Here is a 19,419-nt window from a genome sequence, read left to right on the forward strand (position 1 = left end):
GCATTACTATTTCTTGAGTTTTTGAATTTACTCACTTAAAGGGTAATATTTAAAATGAAATTAATGAATAAGAATATAATTGTATGTATAAAAAGCAAGAAGACCTGTGGCCTTAGGGACTTTATCCTAAGTTAGCAGGTGGCAGGGCAGGGCAAGGCAAGGAGAATCAGATTGAGCTGAAGTGAGATATAAGGTGTTGAGAAAATAGCAGTCCAGGACATCAAAGGAGGAGGTGGAGGGAGCGGAGGCCAGGAAAATGAGGACAGAAAGGAGCTCCAGCAGAGAAAGGGCCACTGGAGATGTAAGGAAGAATGGTAGCTGGGGAATGGAAAAATAATGTAAGGAGTTAAGGGAGATTACAGCTAAAATGGAAGAAGAGATTCTTCGAGCTCACAGGATGTTGGAATTTAAGGAAGGAAAATGGGTGGGACTCTGATCAAAGGAGCAATTAGTAATCATCAAATAGAGAGCATTTTGTAATCAGAGTCCCAAAGCCAAGACATTCTGTAGGCTGCCTGCCTGCCCTTAGAAGCTACTTTCAACTCAGATGCCAATCTGATTCAGTCAGCTGTGGCCAAGATGACAAGATACCAGACCCATCACACTTGAACACAAGCAAATGTGTATGACCTTTTTTTTTTTTTATTCAAGGGGGAAGCAGTGTAACTGGGAGGCATGTCCAGTACAGGTTGCTGAAAAGCAAAAAAACAAAACAATAAAAACATTTATCATAGGTCTTCAATTCTACATATTGATACAAAATATTTGCTACACCTAAGAGAATGATCATTATCTCACCACAAGTACAGTTGACTCTTGAACAACATGGTTTGAATTGCCCAGGTCCACTTATATGCAGAAGATTTTTTTTCAATATATGAAGTACAGTGCTGTAGATGTATTTTATCTTCTTTATGATTTTCTTCCTCACACTTCTTTTTCTCTAGCTTATTTTATTGAAAGAATACAGTATATAATACATATAACATACAAAATATATTAATCAACTGTGTTTATTGGTAAGGCTTCTAGTTAACTATAGACTGTTAGTAGTTAAATTTGGGGGGAATCAAAGTTATATGCATTTTTGACTGTACATGGAGTCAGCACCCTTGGCCCTCACATTGTTCAAGAATCAACTGTAATTAAAATTTCATGGACAGCATGTCACTGAACAGAGATGTGTGGATATATTGGAGGTAGAAACAGCTACATGTCCATGGAGAAGATTTAGAGCTTAGATAAGTACCCATAAGCAATCAATGCATGTTGTCTACAGAATGTATTTAGGAAGTTTTTCATCCAGATAGGCATATTGACATATAAGAAATGTTTGATATGAGATGATTTTTTAATGTTTTGGTATTCACTGAATATTGTACACCAGCTTTTGTTGAACAGTGTGTGTGTGTGTGTGTGTGTGTGTGTGTGTGTGTTACAAATATATATTTAATTACATTTACAATAGCCTGGAAATACATGAAGATATATATTTTTAAGTAGCTATTTGCAGCCATTAAGATACTAAAATTTTTCTTAGAACAAATATAAAAACATATTGGCTTACCTAATATTTGAACAGAGTAGTTCTATTCTTCCCACCCTATTCTCCACCTGGCTCCCAAATCAACAAAAAACTGGAAGCCACCCTAATTTTTAACTCTCGCCTGTCCTCCTTCTAATGCATTGCTCCTCAATGTTTTTACCATTATCAACCCCCTAAGAAGCCTTTTAGATGTTCTTTTCCTAATTGTCCTTTCCACGTGACATTTTAATATTGCAGATAACACTGTATCTGTTTATATACTGTGGCTGTTTAGAGGACCACAAACTGTTATATTATCTAAGAAATGTTTACTCCTCTTACCTCCACCATGAACCAGTTATTACCCTTTGGAAGCATATCACTCCCATTGAGAATGCATATTGAGATGAGTCATCAGGACTTATTGATTTTGCTTCTTAAATAGAACTCATGATCATACACTGAAGATTACAGAGAACAGAGGTGTTTATTCCTCTCTAATTGCCAGCTGAAAACCAAATTTTTTAAGAAAGAAACTAAAAACCTCATCTACCATGAACCTAGGAGACAACTACATCTTTAAATTATAAATGATAGAAAACAGTTTTCAAATTCAGTGAAATCTGGACTAAAATGAGGAAAAACACCAAGAATAGATGCTGACTTACTCACCTATTGAATAGAATGTGGAGCTCTCTAAAATAAATGACACAGCTTTGGAAAGCCCCATCAGAAAAATTCCCATCTACAATCTGCGAGAACGAGGGACAGTTTTAGCACTGGAAAACACTGTATGTTTTATGCCTCAGAGTAGCAGATGACATCAACTCAGAGGAGAAGCCTCACAAGTCAGCTATGGCAGAGAGGCTATTGGGGGGGATGCATAGGGATCAATATGGCAAAAGCTATTTGATGTAGTTTGCAAAGAAATAAATTTCTATAACACAATTATAATACATACACCTTCATTACTAACCTTATGGATATTTTTGAAAACATCACTGGTCTGGATAACTCTACCATTATTCAAAAATAAGCAATAAGATGACACAATCCATCCAGTTCCGGGCATGACAACATAGTTTGTATCAGATTAACCTTCCTACCTCTAAAACTACAAAAACAAACAAGCAAATGTTTTAGGGTATTTGGAAGCAATTAAATTGGTAAAAATTTTAAGGACTTCAGTCTTTGAAAGAAGAGAAGAATATGAAATACGTGCCAGATTTGCCCCAGTTTTCTTTGAAGGTATTTCCAATTCAGTGACATGGGATAATAGAGCCCAAGCAGAAAGCAGTGGTCTTACTGGGCTAAGGAGACAGATCACAGGTCAGACACAGAGTTGGAAACTGCATGGAGGGCTCCAAAATTTGCTATAGATTCCCCTAATGAAATCTGTTGACGACCAATGTGATCGTGCACAGAGAAAGACTCCAAGAAACCAAACAAAAAGCAGCAGCTGGAAGATTAAAGAGCTGAGCAAAGATTCCAGCGGGTGCCCAATGCTGGGGAGATACAGATTGCCTTCAGTTTCTGCAGTCAGAGGGGCTTGAAAAATACCTTTGGGGTGGGGGGGAGCCTGTGTGGCTCAGTGGGTTAAATGTCTGACTTTGGCTCAGGTCATGATCTCACTGCTTGTGAATTCAAGCCCCATGTCCAGCTCTGTGCTGACATCTCAAAGCCTGGAATCTGCCTCAGATTCTGTGTCTCCCTCTCTCTGCCCCTCCCTTGCTCACACTATCTTTCTCTCGCTCTCGCTCCCTCCCTCAAAAATACACAAACATTTTTTTTAAAAAATGAAAAAATACTTTGATTTCTTATACAAATTTCAGAAAAGCCAAACTCTGGGAATAAGCATTACACTCTACAAGTGATGGCAAAGCTTTAAAATCAAGTCTGACCAGGAATAAGATGACTTCTAAAATTTTACCCTTACTGAAGGAAAATCAGAGAGTGAACATCCACAGTGTCTGGCATCTAATTAAAATTTATGGGGCATGATTAAAAAATTAATAAAAAAGGACCAACTGACTATAACCAACAATACAATTTTTATATAAGGCCTTTAAAATAACCATGATTAATATATTCCAGAAAACAAAGGAAGATGGATGTTTTCTACAGAGACCTGGAACCCGTTTTAAAAAGTTAAATGGCAATCCTAAAACTAAAAGATATAAAAAAAATTTAATAGGTGGGTTTAATGGCATGCTAGAAGCAATAGAACAGAGAATTCTTGAGTCGGTCAGTGGACAGTATATAAATCAGTGCACAAAGAGAAAAAAAAAATTGGAGAAGGCCCTAAGAGACTTTTGGAGCATAATGAAAAAGTCTAATATACATGTAATTGGGATTCCAGAAGGAGGGGAAATGGCATAAACAATACTTGAATACTGTGGTACTAGCTGGGTCTTCCAAAATTAATGTAATACATCAAATTATAAGTCCAAAATCCTGTAAAAACCTCAAGGTGTGTAAAGAGAAAAAAATCTATCAAAATCATGATCAAAGTACTGAAAACTAAAAAAACACTTTTATGAAGAATCAGAAGCAGAAAAAGAGCAGAAAAAAAGAAGACATATCATTGAGTGCTTCACTGAAGCAACGATATAAGACTGGTTGAAATTTCAACAGATACCATGAAAGCCAAAAAGCAATGGAACAACCAAAAGAAAAAATGCTTTAGAAAAAAAATTAAAACTTCAAACTTAAAATTTTATCCTTAATAAATATTACCCTTCAAACATATCCTACAGACAAGAAAGGAAGAAATGAAGGAAGGAAGTAATGGAAGGAAGGAAGGAATACTAGAATAAAAACCAGTAGGATAATTCATCACCAATAGACCTGTACTCCATGTTGAAGGAAAATGTCCCCAGTCAGAAACACTAAATTTGAGGAAAGAATGAATACTGGAAAGAGTTAATGATGATAACAACAACATCTTGTGGTAGTTACAACATATGTAGAAGTAAAATATATAAAACACCTAGGTAAAAGGTAGAAATGAAAGAAGTAGAATTAAGCTGTTGTAAAATTTTTGCATTCTTCTGAAAGTGTTAAAATGTATAATTTAATGAAGTTTCTAATAAGTCAAGGTACATATTTTAATCCTTAGGGTGTCCACTAATAAATAATAGAAGAACACATAATTCAAATGCTGATAGTGGAGAAAAAAAAACACAGAATTAATCTAGTTAGGCAAAATGGAGAAGTAAAAGAAGAAACATGATTATTAAAAATAAGTGGCAAGTGATAGAGTCAATTCCAGTTATATCAGTAATTCCATCAAAAGTAAATGGTCTTGGGGCACCTGGGTGGCAGTGTTGGTTGAGTACCCCACTTTGGCTCAGGTCATGATCTCATGGTTTGTGGTTCTAGCCCCGTGTCAGGCTATGTGCTGACAGCTCGGAGCCTGGAGCCTGCTTCTGAGTCTGTGTCTCCCTGTCTCTGGCCCTCACCTGTTCACGCTCTGTCTCACTCTCTCTCTCTCAAAAATAAATAAACATTAAATTTTTTTTTAAAGTAAATGGTCTAAATACACATATCCACTGTCGTGAAATGAAAAAAGGAAGATCTCAGTGAAGAATACACAGATATTTAAATGGTACAAACAGTTGTATGCCGATAAATTTTATAATTCAGATCAATGTTAGCCAAACTATGACCAACAAGCCAAATCTGGCCCACTGCCTATTTTTGTGGGAAAAAAAAAAAGGTTTATTGGAACACATCTATGCTCATTTGCCTATATATTATCTATGGCTCTTCACCCACCACAATAGCAAACTTGAATAATTGCAACAGAGACAGTCTGTCCCACAAAACCTAAAATATTTACTATATGGCCCTTTATGAAATTAAGTTTGCCTAAACCTGAGTTAGACGAAATGTACAAATTTCTTAGAAAGCACAACTTACCAAAAATGACATAAAAAATAAAAACTTTGAAGAGTCCTGTATCTGGTTTTTTAAAAAAATTTTTAATGTTTATTTTTTAAAGAGAGAGGTAAGGGAGACAGAGCATGAGTGGAGGAGGGGCAGAGAGAAAGGGAGACACAGAATCTGAAGCAGGCTCCAGGCTCTGAACTGTCAGCACAGAGCCCAATGTGGGGCTCGAACCCATGACTGTGAGATCATGATCTGAGCCGAAGTTGGATGTTTAACTGGCTAAGCCACCCAGGCGCCCCATGAGAGTACTATATCTGTTTTTTAACTGATTCCATAATTATTTTAATGCTCCCCACAAGGAAAACTCCTTACCCAGGTGGGCTCACTGATAAATTATTCCAAATATTTAAAAAATAATTCTCTCAGGCTTCTACCAATTTTTCTAGAGAATAAAATGTAAAAATACTTCCAAAAATATTTTTGTGAAGCCAGCCTATCCTTGATAAATTTGATAAGGACATTATAACACAGGAAAATTATAAACCCAAATCTCACTAAAGTAGTTGAAACAAAGTTTTAGCAAATTGAATCAAGATAGATATATAATAGATGAATGAATGGATAGATTGATTTTGAGAGAATGAAAATACATTATGTCAAAAATATTTGTTCCATAAATGCAACATTTGTTTAACATTTTCTCTATGTAATTCATTACAGAATTAAATTATATCGTCATCTCAATAGAACCAAAAAATATTTGATAAAATTCATCACATATATATGATAAAATATCTTAGCAAACTGAGAACTTTTTTAAAATGATAAAAGTTACCTATAGTAATTTTACAGCAAGCATTGTACATCTGTGTTATTTACAGTGTGAGCCAAAGTGAAAATCACCACCAGACATCCTTTGCAGTACCTATGAGATCCCTAAAATTGTGCTAAATTCAGTATATGAACTTTTTTTTTATTATCTGTAGTTCTAGGATCCTGTAAGCCATAGTACAGACTTTGCATATACTGTTTCTATATATAAAGTAGAACTCCTATTCCTAATGGTCGGCTTGCCACTTCTGGTTAAATGAAATTTGTTCTCAACTAAATATTCTAAGATCAGTTAGTCATTTTAACTGAAAACCTGATTCTAATCTTGCATTTTTATACTTTGTCAGCAAATGACTCACAAACCTCTTTTATTATATTGTGAATATTTACATCAAATGGAGCCAGTTTGTCAAAGTTTTATTTTTTTGCCCTTCAGGCGTACTGTTCACAACTACAATAAAACAGGGTAAATAATTCACTTTTCCTCAAACCTTCTACAATTTAATGTATCTACTCAAGTTCTGTCCGTTTACTATCTTCATTCACATTCTAGGTATTTTACTGTAAACAATGATGTCCTTCTTTTCCTTTGATAAATAAAAACACATCTATTACCTTGAATTTGTATCCATATATTTTACCTAGTGTGGAACCAACCATCAATATTAGTTACAACTTTTATTTTATTTTATTTTTTAAATTTATTTTTATTATTTATTTTGAGAGGGGGCAGGGGGAAGGGCAGAGAGAGAGAATCCCAAGCAGGCTCCGTGCTGTCAGCACAGAGCCTGATGATGCAGGGCTTGATCCCATGAACCACAAGATCGTGACCTGAGCTGAAATCAAGAGTCAGGTGCTCAATCCACTGAGCCACCCAGGCACCCCAGTTACAATTCTAAGCTAAGCTTCTGTCTCATAGAGAACACTCAGAGGTAGAAAATCAGGCATAGCAGGCTGTCATATACAAGAAATTTAGCACACCAGCAAGTTACATAGCACACATAACAAAGCAACATGCCTACAGTATCCCTTAGACATTTTCTTAAAATTGCAAAAATGAAGATAAACCTTATCAAAGGAAAAGCTACTGGATACCATATGAAAACTAGGCATTTTTAAAGTATGTGTGTGTGTGTGTGTGTGTGTGTGTGTGTGTGTGTATTCATTCCTTGGTTATTGACCAAGTTTTATATTCTGACTTAGTTAGCAGTTATTCAGACATTCAAAGATATTTTTTATTAATTAATGAAATATAATGCTAATGCTAAATCTTAAAGTTAACTAATTAATCACTTGGAAATTTTAAGCTGACATTCCAACCAGCTTAATTACTATTGATATCAGACTTTAATCACAATTATAGTTCAATTTAGTTATTACATAATTTTACATTTTTTATAATTTCAAACATTATTGGAAGAAATGTTAACTTACCCATTAAGTAAAACCAGTATAGGAAGTTTAGGAATTCTAGGTTAATCTGTCTATGAAAACCAACCTAAGTCTTTAAAAATAAAGTAAGATTTTGTGCTTGTATTATATACCATCCTGAGGAAATCTGTAAGAAGACATAAAACTTTTTTTAAGTTGAGATAAATTCACATACCATAAAATTTATCCTGTGAAATGATGCAATTTAGTGGTTTGTAGTATAGTCACAATTAGGTGTGCAGTCATCACAACTATCTAATTCTGGAACATTTTTATCATCCCTCACAAGAAACCCATACCCATTAATACTCACTTCCCATTCCTTCTAGCTCCCAGTGACCACTAATCTACATTTGTCTCCATGGATTTGACTATGGGACATTCCACTTAAATGGAATCATACAATAAGTAGCCTTGCATATCTAGCTTCTTTCACATAGTATGTTTTTAACTTCATCCATGTTTATAGCATGAATCAGTACTTCATTCCTTTTTATGGTTGATAATATTCCATTGTATGGATATACCACATTTTGTTTCTCCATTCATCAGTTTGTGAACATTTAAGTTGTCCTCTTTTTAACTATAAAGAATTATGTTGATATGGGTATTCATATGTAATTTTTCATATGGATATGTGTTTTAAATTCTCTTGAGTATGCACCTAGGCATGGAATTGCTAGGTCATATGGTAACTACGTTTAACTTTTGAATGGAATTACTGAGTCATTCAGTAACTCTTGAGTTTCATTGAACTGTATCTAAGTTTAACTAAACTGTCACACTTTTCCAAAGCAGCAGCATCATTTTATTTCCCCATCAGCAATGTATGAGGATTCTAGTTTCTTCGATTCTCATCACTACTTGTTATTGTCTCTCTTTTATTATAGCTATCCTAGCGTTTATGAAGTGGCATCTCATTGTGGTTCTCATAAGACTGTTTTAAGCCAAATTTATTGAACGAGTTTGATATATCTAAGGATTCGCTGTGTGGATTTAAGTTCTTATTTTAAAATTCTTACGAGTTAGCAATTCCTTGAGAATTTTTTTTCTTAGAAGGCAAGCATATTCAAAATATTAGAATTTCAGTTTATTTTTTCTGTACAGATTCTTCAGTTACCTATATTAAAATTACTTAAATACTCATCTGTATAGATCAATCAGGAACAGGAGGTCTATTAAATTTCAGATACCTTGGAATCTAATATCTGTCTGCCTGGACAGCTATCCCTAGGGTGCACAGAGAGTAAGAGGTTTTTGTTTTCAATAATAAAGACTATTTTTAAGCATGCCAAGAGAACTGGCAACTTCAGTTTTACCACTTAACCATAGGGCCAAAATTGACAAGGAAACCAAAGCCCAGACTTTCAAGGGCAGTTCTGGAAACACATTTTCATAAGTGATATGAACTTCTAGCAGCAAACACACATGTAAAAAGACGAACAAGCCAGATTTTCTGTCATTCACCATCCAACTTGTAATATATCCTGATGTCTGCCATCCAGCAGATTTAATTCCACAGATGGATTTCCTATTGTTGCTCCCATTAGTGAGGAATGTATCATTAGTTACAAGCAAGCGAAATAAAAGCGAAACTTACCAAGAACCAGAAACAAAGAGACATGGAAAACCAGAGTCAGTAAAAAGAAAGCAGAGACTGAAAGTCACGTTCTCTTGGGACTTGTTTAAAGGCAACCTTGGGCTTGAGTTCATGAGGTGCCCTGCTCCACCAACAAAATTTAGTTGGATCCGGTAGAGTCCACTTGGGCATTTTGATGGGACTCCCCAACATAATAAAAACATTCTCAGGGCACCTGCTGGCTCAGTCAGTTAAGCATCTGACTCTTGACTTCGGCTCAGGTCATGATCTCATAGTTCATGAGTTCAAGCCCCACATCAGGCTCTGCAATGACAGTGCAGAGCCTGCTTGGGACTCTCTGTCTCTCTCTCTCTCTCTGCCCTTCCCTCACCTGCTCTCTCTCTCTTTCTCTCTCTCTCTCTCTCTCTCTCACAAAAGTAAATAAATAAATATAATTCTCAAAATTAAAACACAGTAATAAGAAAAACACATAGCAAATATTTAAGTTTTAATTAATTAGTGAGAAAACCAACAGAGTTATATAATGGTTCCAAAGATGATCCAAGAAGTTCATGTACTTATATATACATATATATATATACGTATACGTATACGTATACGTATATATATATAGAGAGAGAGAGAGTCATTGAAAACAAAAAGGAATGTTGGAATAAGATTATGAATTTAGATTCAAAACTGGATAATATTCTGTAGGTCAATAAAACCATAACCCTTTGGAGTTACCACCTCTTCTAAATGGTAATCATTTGTCCTTATCAGTTTTATTCAAGTTAACATCTAGCTTTACAGAGTTGTAAAATATTTGTGGTATAATTATTATAAGATTAAATAGTAAGTAAAAAGTGTTACATTCCCCTAGAGAGTCAAATGGCCTGTAAGTGGGCTTGTTAGATAATGCTCAAGCATGGCATTAAAAAAGGAAGGCAGCTTTTTTTTTTTCTTTTTTGGTGTCAAATCCACATTAGATTTTTCTGTGAGGGGGGCAATTATTAGTCTGAGCAATTGGGGAATGGGGTATCTTTAATATGATATGAACGATAAGTTAGCAGTTTTTTGGTTGGGTGGAACATGTTATGTTTAAGAGACAGATCCAAACAAGAATGTCACTTGATAGCTGGCTATATAAATCTGAAGTTCAGGACTGAGTACTGAGGACAGGTGGAGAAAAACAATTGGAATTTGCAGCATACAGATAATACGTAAAGCCTGAGACTAGATGAGACATGTAGCTAATTAGTCTCCTACGGAAGAATATAGGTCAGAGGGCCAGGCACTGAAGTGCTCCAGTATTTAGTGATGAAAGAGGATAAAGGTCTTGCCAGTGAGGCACTAGGTAGGAAAATCATTAAAATGTTTCAAGATCAGTAGAATCAAACGCATTGTCATATACATGATTTATTGAGAAGTCAAAAGGATAAGGACTATGCAATGATAGGACTTTGCCATGTGAAGAAGTCATTGGTGACTTTGATAAAAGGCAGCTTTGGTGAAGTAGTAGGGACAAAACCTAATTTAAGTTAGTTTAGGATAGAATAGGAAGAGAGGATGTATGGACAACTGAGTAGATTTTTAGCAAAGATCAGTAGCCAGAGGGAGAGGGAATATTGAAGGAATATGGACGGTTTTTTGTTTAATTTTAAAGATGGGTTATATCATAGTCTATTTGTATACTGACATCACTATTTTTTTACTCCCTACTCAATAAATCTTCAATTCACTTAGCAATTGGAATGATACTGTGACAGATTTAGTCATGTATAAGGTGCATGCTGATATGAGATATCAGAATCCTAAAATAACCAATAAAAAATAGAAAAGAAAGGGCTGCGGGGGCACCTGGTTGGCTCAGTCAGTTAAGGTCTGACTTTGGCTCAGGTCATGATCTCAAGGTTCGTGGGTTCGAGCCCCACATCGGGCTCTCTGCTGTCAGCGCAGAGCCTGCTTCAGATCCTCTGTCTCCTTCTCTTTCTGCCCTTCCCATGCTCATGTGCTCTCTCTTTCCCTCTTTCAAAAATACACAAACATTAAAAAAATTTTTTTTAAAGAAAAGAAAATAGAGGCTGGGAAACAATAGCCATGACAATAGAGGGACTCTTAGAAGTTTATGAAGCAGAAAGCCTTAAAGTACATCCTGAAGGATGAGACTAAATGACAGGAATGGTTTTCCAGGCAATTGAAGCAGAACAAATAAAAGGCTACAAATTAGGGAAATAGCATATTCAGGCACCTGGGTGGTTTAGTAGGTTGAGTATTCAACTCATGATTTCAGCTCAGGTCACAAAGTCGTGGGATTGAGCCCCATGTAGGGCTCCGTGCTGTATGTGGAGCCTGTTTAATTAAGATTCTGTCTCTCCCTCTGTCGCTCTCCCCAGATCATGCTCTCTCTATATATAAAATAAAAAAATAAAAAAATAAAGCATATTTGTACTTAGATGGTAACCTTCACATGGATTAAACTACCCTGACTGATTAGACCCCAGAAACCTCTGCCCTCAATTAGGTAAACAGAATTGAAAATGTTTTAACATGTTCTCATTGAACATTATGATATTCTAGATTCTTTAGGAAGCTACTCACAGTCATCATATCATATAAGAATTCTTTAAAGATTCTTGAGGTGCCTGGGTGGCCCATTCGGTTGAGTGTCTGACTCCTGGTTTCGGCTTGGGTCATGATCTCAAGGTTCATAGGATAAAACCCCACAACGGCCACATCTGTGCTGGCAGTGTGGAGCCTGTGTGGGATTCTCGCTCTCCCTTGCTCTCTCTGCCCCTTCCCTGATTGCTCTCTGTCTCTCTCTGTCTCCCTCTCTCTCTAAGTAAATAAATAAATACTTTTTAAAAAGAATGCTTTTAAGATTCTAAATAAAATATTTTATTTTTTGAGGAAAAATTCTACCAGTTATTCACAAAATAACATAACTTCTTAATCCCCTAAATGGTAATGACTAGAAAGATTTACCTAATTTTTTTAAGAAATTTCGTCAGTGTAATAGGACATTTCATTGCTGTGATTAAATATCCATTAAAAAATGTTTGAATCTTCTTAGCTCTTCTTGAATACATTTTCATGATAGAAATATTATTGAAAGCATTTCCCTATACTTTTAAATTTTTCTATAGCCTGAAGAACACTGTTGAAAATTTTACAATAGTACTTTTTGTGAAATAACTTTTAAAATACAAATTTAAAGTTTAATAGAATCCAATTTTCATGGAAATAATAAGAAAAAATGTACATGTTAATTTATCCATATTTTATTATAAAGGTAAAAATAAAATCATTAGAAGGGAAGTTTCAAATAATTCCTGTGAGGAGTGTGCTGCAAAGATTGATGAGAGGTGGAAAAACTACTGATTTCTCAGTCACAGGTGTTTAATTGAAGATGGACATCATGACTGCAAAACTGACCAAATCGTGACACTGCTTCATGTCCTTCAGCAGAAGTCTGCAAGTAAAACAGTAGAAAAAGCAGGTAGCAAGAACAGACTTAAGGAGAGGTGGCAGATTTAGGTAATGCACTGAAATAAATTGCTGAGGACACAGAAGAAATTTACTGGAACATTTATCAGGAAAGAAAGTCCACTGGAGTTGGGAATATAAACCCCACAGGAATCCATTCTGGACTGGCTATATGTTCATGTTTTGAAAAAGAGTTGGCATAAAATGCATAGCAGAATTATCAGATTTGCAAATGAATTTAAAAACTTTGAGTTAATGAAAAGCTGATTAGAATAAATTGAAAGAATATAAATATTAATATCATTATTGATATGGACCAGTTCAAGTAATACAACTAGGGATTAAAAATTCCAAATGATTCCTATCAAAGAGGGGTCTCATTTTTCAATTCAATTCATGGAAGGATCCTAAAGATCAAACAGTCTTGTTTCTTTTCCATTGCTTCTAAGTCTTCCACAATCTCACTTTCCCACATTTCTCAACTCACCCTAATATATCAATTTCCCTTTCTCTGAAAGCACTCATTATATATATGACCACAAATATATTACATGATCCCAACAATTTGTTTTATCATTTCTAATCATATTAGGATTTATCCCAACATGACTATTAAATGTCATCACTCTTAAAAGATGCTTATGTTAAGGGGCACCTGGGTAGCTCAGTCAGTTGAACATATGACTTCAGTTTGGGTCATGATCTGATGGTTCATGAGTTTGAGACCCTCATTGGGCTCTCCGCTGTCAGCACAGAGCCCGCTTCAGATCCTCTGTCCCCTTCTCTCTCTGCCCCTCCCCTGCTCACACTCTCTCTCAAAAAAAATAAACATTAACATTTCTCTCTCTCCCTCCCTCTGCCCCTCTCCCCCACTCATGCTTTCTTTCTTTCTCCCTCTGTCTCTCGAAAAAAAATACTCTTTAACGTACTTTGTACTTGAAAACAAGAAATAGAAAATTGAAAATCAAGATGGTGCTGAGTGTCACGTAAGCCAATTTTTTGCAGATATTTTAAAGAAACATAAAATAATGAGGGTCATTTCAGATCTGTCAAACTAGATCTTTATTGGACCAAAAGGGGCCAGTCTAGATGCAATGCAATGTAATTTAAAGGATTTGAAGAATCCTAACATCTATAGCTCCCAACTTGCTTGCCCTACCTCTCTGCCCAGTTCACAGGCATACATTTACTTTGGCAGGTAGAGATGGGTTTTTTTTCCCACCAACATGGTGCCTGAAATTCTCAACAATAATTTTCTCATTTAGGAGAGAAGGGCAGTAATCTGTTCAGATAAATGAGTACAGTCTGGGAACATAGACCAGTAAGTTTTGGTAGGAAAGAAAAAAAGGAATATCTCAACCTGAGCATATGAATTTGAAATACTCAAAGAGAAAAATGAGATGAAATTTGGAGGAGATGGAGCATGAGGGGACAAGGAAGTAGGAGGGAAATGCAATTTTTTTTTTTGCCTCATTAGCAGTGTTTCCTAGACTCATTAAGCCTCAGGTGGCAAAGAGATGTCTGTTAGTTGGAAGTAGAACAGAGCTGTTTTCATTTTTTTAAACCTTGTATGGCAAACTCAGAGTATCCATTTTTTATTAATATTTTTTCCTCAGGAATGTATATGAACTTGTCTTATTGATTTAAATATCCTTGTTTTTCTCTGAAAGTAACACACTAAAAAATTAGTAACATTTACCTCCTTTTGGATAACACTGGTTGCATTTGTTTTCACTAAAAGTTTATGGATTCCTTGTTGAAATACTATTGTTTTGAGCTATATAGTTGTAAGACTACTATGCAACTGGCTTTTCCCCCTAAAAATTTGCCTGGATTATTTCAAAATAAATTAGATTTAGAGTTTCAGTTTTGCTGACCTATAATTTATGGATGCGTATATGTTTTTACTTTGTAAATATAGTTCATTTACCCCTAAAATGCAAGGCAGACGGATGGGGACTTCAGGAAGAGCCATCATGAAGAGCACCAGTGTGAGTGGGGAGATGTACACACTGGAGCATAATGACGGCAGTCAGTCCGACACAGCTGTGGGTACAGTTGGAGGAGGTGGAAAGAAAAGGAGATCCAGCCTGAGTGCCAAAGTGGTTGCCATAGTGTCTAGAAGGAGTAGAAGCACATCCCAGCTAAGCCAAACAGGTGAGTGAAGTGAATTCAATTTAGATACCTCGAGTTCTTGCTGGAGAGACAAAAGTGGATCCTCGTGCTATGGCTTGTGAGTGATTGCAGAGCATATTGATTCTTCTTTGCAAAGGAAGTTTATTTTTCTGTCTCTGAAAATCTGTTACATATGCGATTTTATTTTTTTTTTCTGTGCAGCTGTCTAACAAGGTATCATTTGTCAATCGGTAAAGTGGTCAGATATTTTCCTTTAAGTTAAAAAAAAAAGTAAAGCCATGTTTATAAATATGCAAGGAAATGCAAAGAAGTATTAAAGATCCAAATTTATTTATATGCAAGAAAAGCAACAGGATTCTCCTTTTCAAAATGTTCCATAATACAATTACCTATAATTTAGGCTCTATATTTTGATGGAAAAGAATGTCAGTTGTGCAACTTGAAATATAGTCTTCAAGGTACTGTATGAATGTAATTATTGAACTGTGATTATTATATTTTCAGTGCAAGTTAAAAACCCGGCAGTTATTTCTACTTTAGAAAATGGGTCAGTGGATTTGTGCAAAGAATAATGTCTTAATACAAATTTGAGTTTCCAGATATTTTCTACTGCTTATAAATCTTAAAAGCTTTATGTCCTCAAGGTATATAGAAAAAGGAGAAACACAGAAGGGAGAATGGTTATTTCTGTACTATAAAATATTTTTTAAATTGCCCAAAATTACATAATATTTGATCAGACATATTAGATTAATTCATTACTATGTTCAGTACTGTGGAAAACCAAAGGTAAGTGAAATACTGAATTGATTAAATTGTCAGCACTTGTTTCTTCTGTTATAACCATTGGTTCCATATTTTTGTTCCTTAACAGCAAAAGTCTTGTTGTAACAACATTTACTTATTCCAGAAAACGTTCATGGAATTCTTTTCTGTAGTTGACTTGGCATCCTGGAGAGTATCTATTTTAAAATGTGCATTCTAGTGGACATATTTACAAATAAATTAAAGGTAGGAAATTGAACCATTCAGAAACTGAAGTACAGCACACAGCTATTTAAACAGAGGTTTGTCTTTCTGAAAATCATAGAATAAACCTAGATTATCTAAGTCTCTGATGGATCTGTCTCTATGCCATCCCACTAAGATGAGCTGTTTATTGCGAAGGAGAATCTTTTATCTTTCTGAGGGTCGGATTTCTCCTTGAGTAGGAGGCATTTTTTCATTTGTGTTGTCTTATTTTTGATGGTGACGCTTCCTGGTTTTTGGTATTGATCTAATGATAGTTTACAGTGTGGGGTATGGATAAGGCTTTTACCACCAGGTTTGAAAATCCTTCATCGCTTAGATGAAATGGAAATGTTCTTTTATGAACCAGTGCTTCCTGCGTGAGAAGCTGCAGATTTAGCGGACTGCTTATCTTCTTCTGCTAACTATCCACAGTCTCTCTTCCTTTATTTTGCCCCTATAATTCCCTCTCTACCATTCACTAAAGTAGAATTATATTTTCCTAGAATAAAACACAATAATTTAGAAACTATACTTGTTACATAGCTTTGTAGGTAATAGGTTCAAATGATTGTCATTGAAATACTTAATTAGCCTCTTTGCTTTATTAATTCAAATTTTATTCTGTTTATGATCATTGTTGAATTTCAAATAATATTTACCTTTTCAAAAGTTGCATTGTTTTTTTGTTTTTTTTTTAATTAAAAAAAATTTTTTTTAACGTTTATTTATTTTTGAGACAGAGAGAGAGAGAGAGCATGAACAGGGGAGGGTCAGAGAAAGAGGAAGACACAGAATCTGAAACAGGTTCCAGGCTCTGAGCTGTCAGCACAGAGCCTGACGCGGGGCTTGAACTCACGGACCGCGAGGTCATGACCTGAGCCGAAGTCGGACGCTTAACCGACTGAACCACCCAGGCGCCCCAAAAGTTGCATTGTTAATAATCTCCACAGAATACCCTACTTTAGAAAATTAGGTTGCAGTGTAAGGAAACAAAAAAGACATTGGATTACAAAGCCAAGCTAACAAAACAATTATTTTCTAAAGTGACTCAGTAAATCACCTGTTACTTCATCTCTCTAGGATTCAGTTTGCTTATATAATGTGGGGGGGGCAGGGGGCAGGGGGCGGATTGGACTATCTGTCCTCCTATGATATTTCCAGGTATAAAATTTTATGTATATTTTCTATATCATAATTTTACCTTCTTTTTGATAACTTATTCTTATTGATCTTTCTAAAGCAAATGACCGATGGTGACAAACCTTAATTATCATTCCTCTTTGTTTCAGTGCATGGCCTGATTTTTCTTCCTCTTCTGTCTTCTACAAGTGATATGGAGAGGAAAACAGCATTACTTTAAAACAAGCTGTGTATTCTGGGGAATAGAATGTATTACATTTAATGTAAATGTTTAATTATTTTAATGTAGAAGAAAAGGTTAAGTAAGGGCTTCTCTTTTAGTGAACCACTAATCCGTACAGTCTGGGTTACAGTTTCTCTTCTACAATATAGATGAGAGATAATCAGAAAAATGTGAAACGCTTGGAAATAAAAGTTTAATCAGCTTTTCTAAGAATGATATATTACAAGCACATTGCTTTTCTGTTTTTGTTTTTATAGCCACAAGTTTGCTTAAAGGAGTATATTTGAGTGTTTGTTTGAAATCAAGTAAAATATATTTCAGCAAATTGATAGCATGGTAAATTTTATATACTATACACACACATTCATGTATATGTATTTATTATGAAGAGTAGTTACTGTGCTCTTTAATATATATAAAATTATTCTTATATATAACTTAGTAGTCTCTTCAATTATAGGTAATTATTTTTACAGGATATTTCAATTATAAATATTAATATTTTAAAAACACCTTTACCACACTATTTATTCATAATGAAAATAGGAATAACTTCTTTAAATATGTATTTTTAAATAGGACATTTCCAATGACTCTAGGTGCTACTACTGGTAAATGTCTTCAAGCCATCTTGCATATAGCAAAAAACCTATTCAGTAAGCAGTAGCTAGATTAGTTTGAAAAGCACAATAGTGAAGGAAAGGGAATTATGAGAAAAAGCTCCATATCTAGAAATATTTTGGAATTGAGGCTCAGAGTAAACTTAGGGATAATCTTTATAACTTTATCTACAAATGTAAGATAATTTTAAGTATCATAAGAATGATTATTCATGTGTCTAAGTGAATAAAACTAATAATGATTTACATTTCTAGAGCTTTTGCCATTCACTCTTAAGTTACATACATGCATATGTGTGTACATATAATTTCACTCCTTTATTGGTCACAACAAACTTATTAAGTACTCTTATTATTACTATTTCCATTTTGAAATTGAAGAAATTAAAGCATAGAGTGATTGGGTAATTTCTTAAGTTCCTATTGTAAGTGATTGGGCCAGAATTTAAACCCAGGCTTCCAGGTGCCCAAGCCTATTCTCTTCACTCTGCAAAAAAGAAGAGTTTGAAATAATGTTCAGCGAACATTTAAGCACAATTCTGTTGTTAGTACATGATAGACAGTATACCAGGCACTGGGCTAGGACCTAGGAATACTAAAGAGATGAATTAAATATTGCCTCTGGCTTCAAAGATACCACAGTAGAAAATGGTGAATTACATATAAATATTCCATCTCAGAAAGGGCAATTATCCATTTATCAAAGTGGTACAGAGGAAGCACAGAATGTGATTCACTCTCATGCAATCTTGAGAGGCTTCTTTGAAGAGGTGAGACTGAATATTAAAAATTAAATCAGTAATACCATATAGGGAAGCTCATTCCAGGTGAGAGGGCACAGCACATTGATAAAATGTTGAAAATGATGAGTGCTTATTCCCCTGGGAAAGGTATGCATCCTAAAATCATATAAAAGATGTCTATAACTCTAATGGATATTCATTCTCACTGCAAGAAACAGGTCATCTCAGAACATATCTTAGATCAAAGAAGCACTGTGCATCCGAGACTATGATTTCTGCTTAGAACTTTTAACTTTTATGAAGAAAACATCTGTAAATGTAAAATATCATCAGCTCTATTTTCTATCAGTTCTATTTTTCTATCATCAGAAAGTGTTCAATTTACTTTATCTTAAATTATTGAATAACTGTATTTACGGTATTATACCAGCCACAGTAGGTATTTCAAAATTAAAAGTATCATCCCCAGTGGAAGGCAATTTCCTTCACACTCGAAATAAACATGAACCAAAGAACTAAATGAAAAAATATAAAGCAAGTGCCAAATGTAGTAAAACCCCTTGCCATTTATATATGTTACCAAAAGAAGTGGGAAGACAAATTGGTCTAAGATCTATGTCTCAAGATGAGAGCACATGCAGAATTAGTAAATAATTATGGTCTAACCATTTAATAAAATTTTTATTATATCATTAACAGCTGAAGATATTTTATTAGATTAATATCATGTTTAATGATCAAAACTGCTTACATTATGGAGATGTTGCAGTTCTATTTTATAATTTTCAAACAATTAAGAGTCA

The 19,419-nt window shown here is 34.8% G+C and overlaps 1 protein-coding gene across 7 annotated transcripts in view; it reads left to right on the forward strand.

Moving 5' to 3' along the window:
- Nucleotides 1-19,419, forward strand: part of LOC102950023 (regulating synaptic membrane exocytosis protein 1) — a 221,074-nt gene that overhangs the window by 130,571 nt on the left and 71,084 nt on the right. For all 7 annotated transcript variants that reach the window (XM_042986656.1, XM_042986649.1, XM_042986651.1 and 4 more), the window contains one exon: nt 14,665-14,900. In XM_042986656.1, the coding sequence (XP_042842590.1) occupies nt 14,665-14,900 (236 nt within the window). The remainder of the gene's footprint in view (nt 1-14,664; nt 14,901-19,419) is intronic.

This window comes from Panthera tigris, chromosome B2 (assembly GCF_018350195.1).
Source record: "Panthera tigris isolate Pti1 chromosome B2, P.tigris_Pti1_mat1.1, whole genome shotgun sequence".
Lineage (NCBI taxonomy): Eukaryota > Metazoa > Chordata > Mammalia > Carnivora > Felidae > Panthera > Panthera tigris.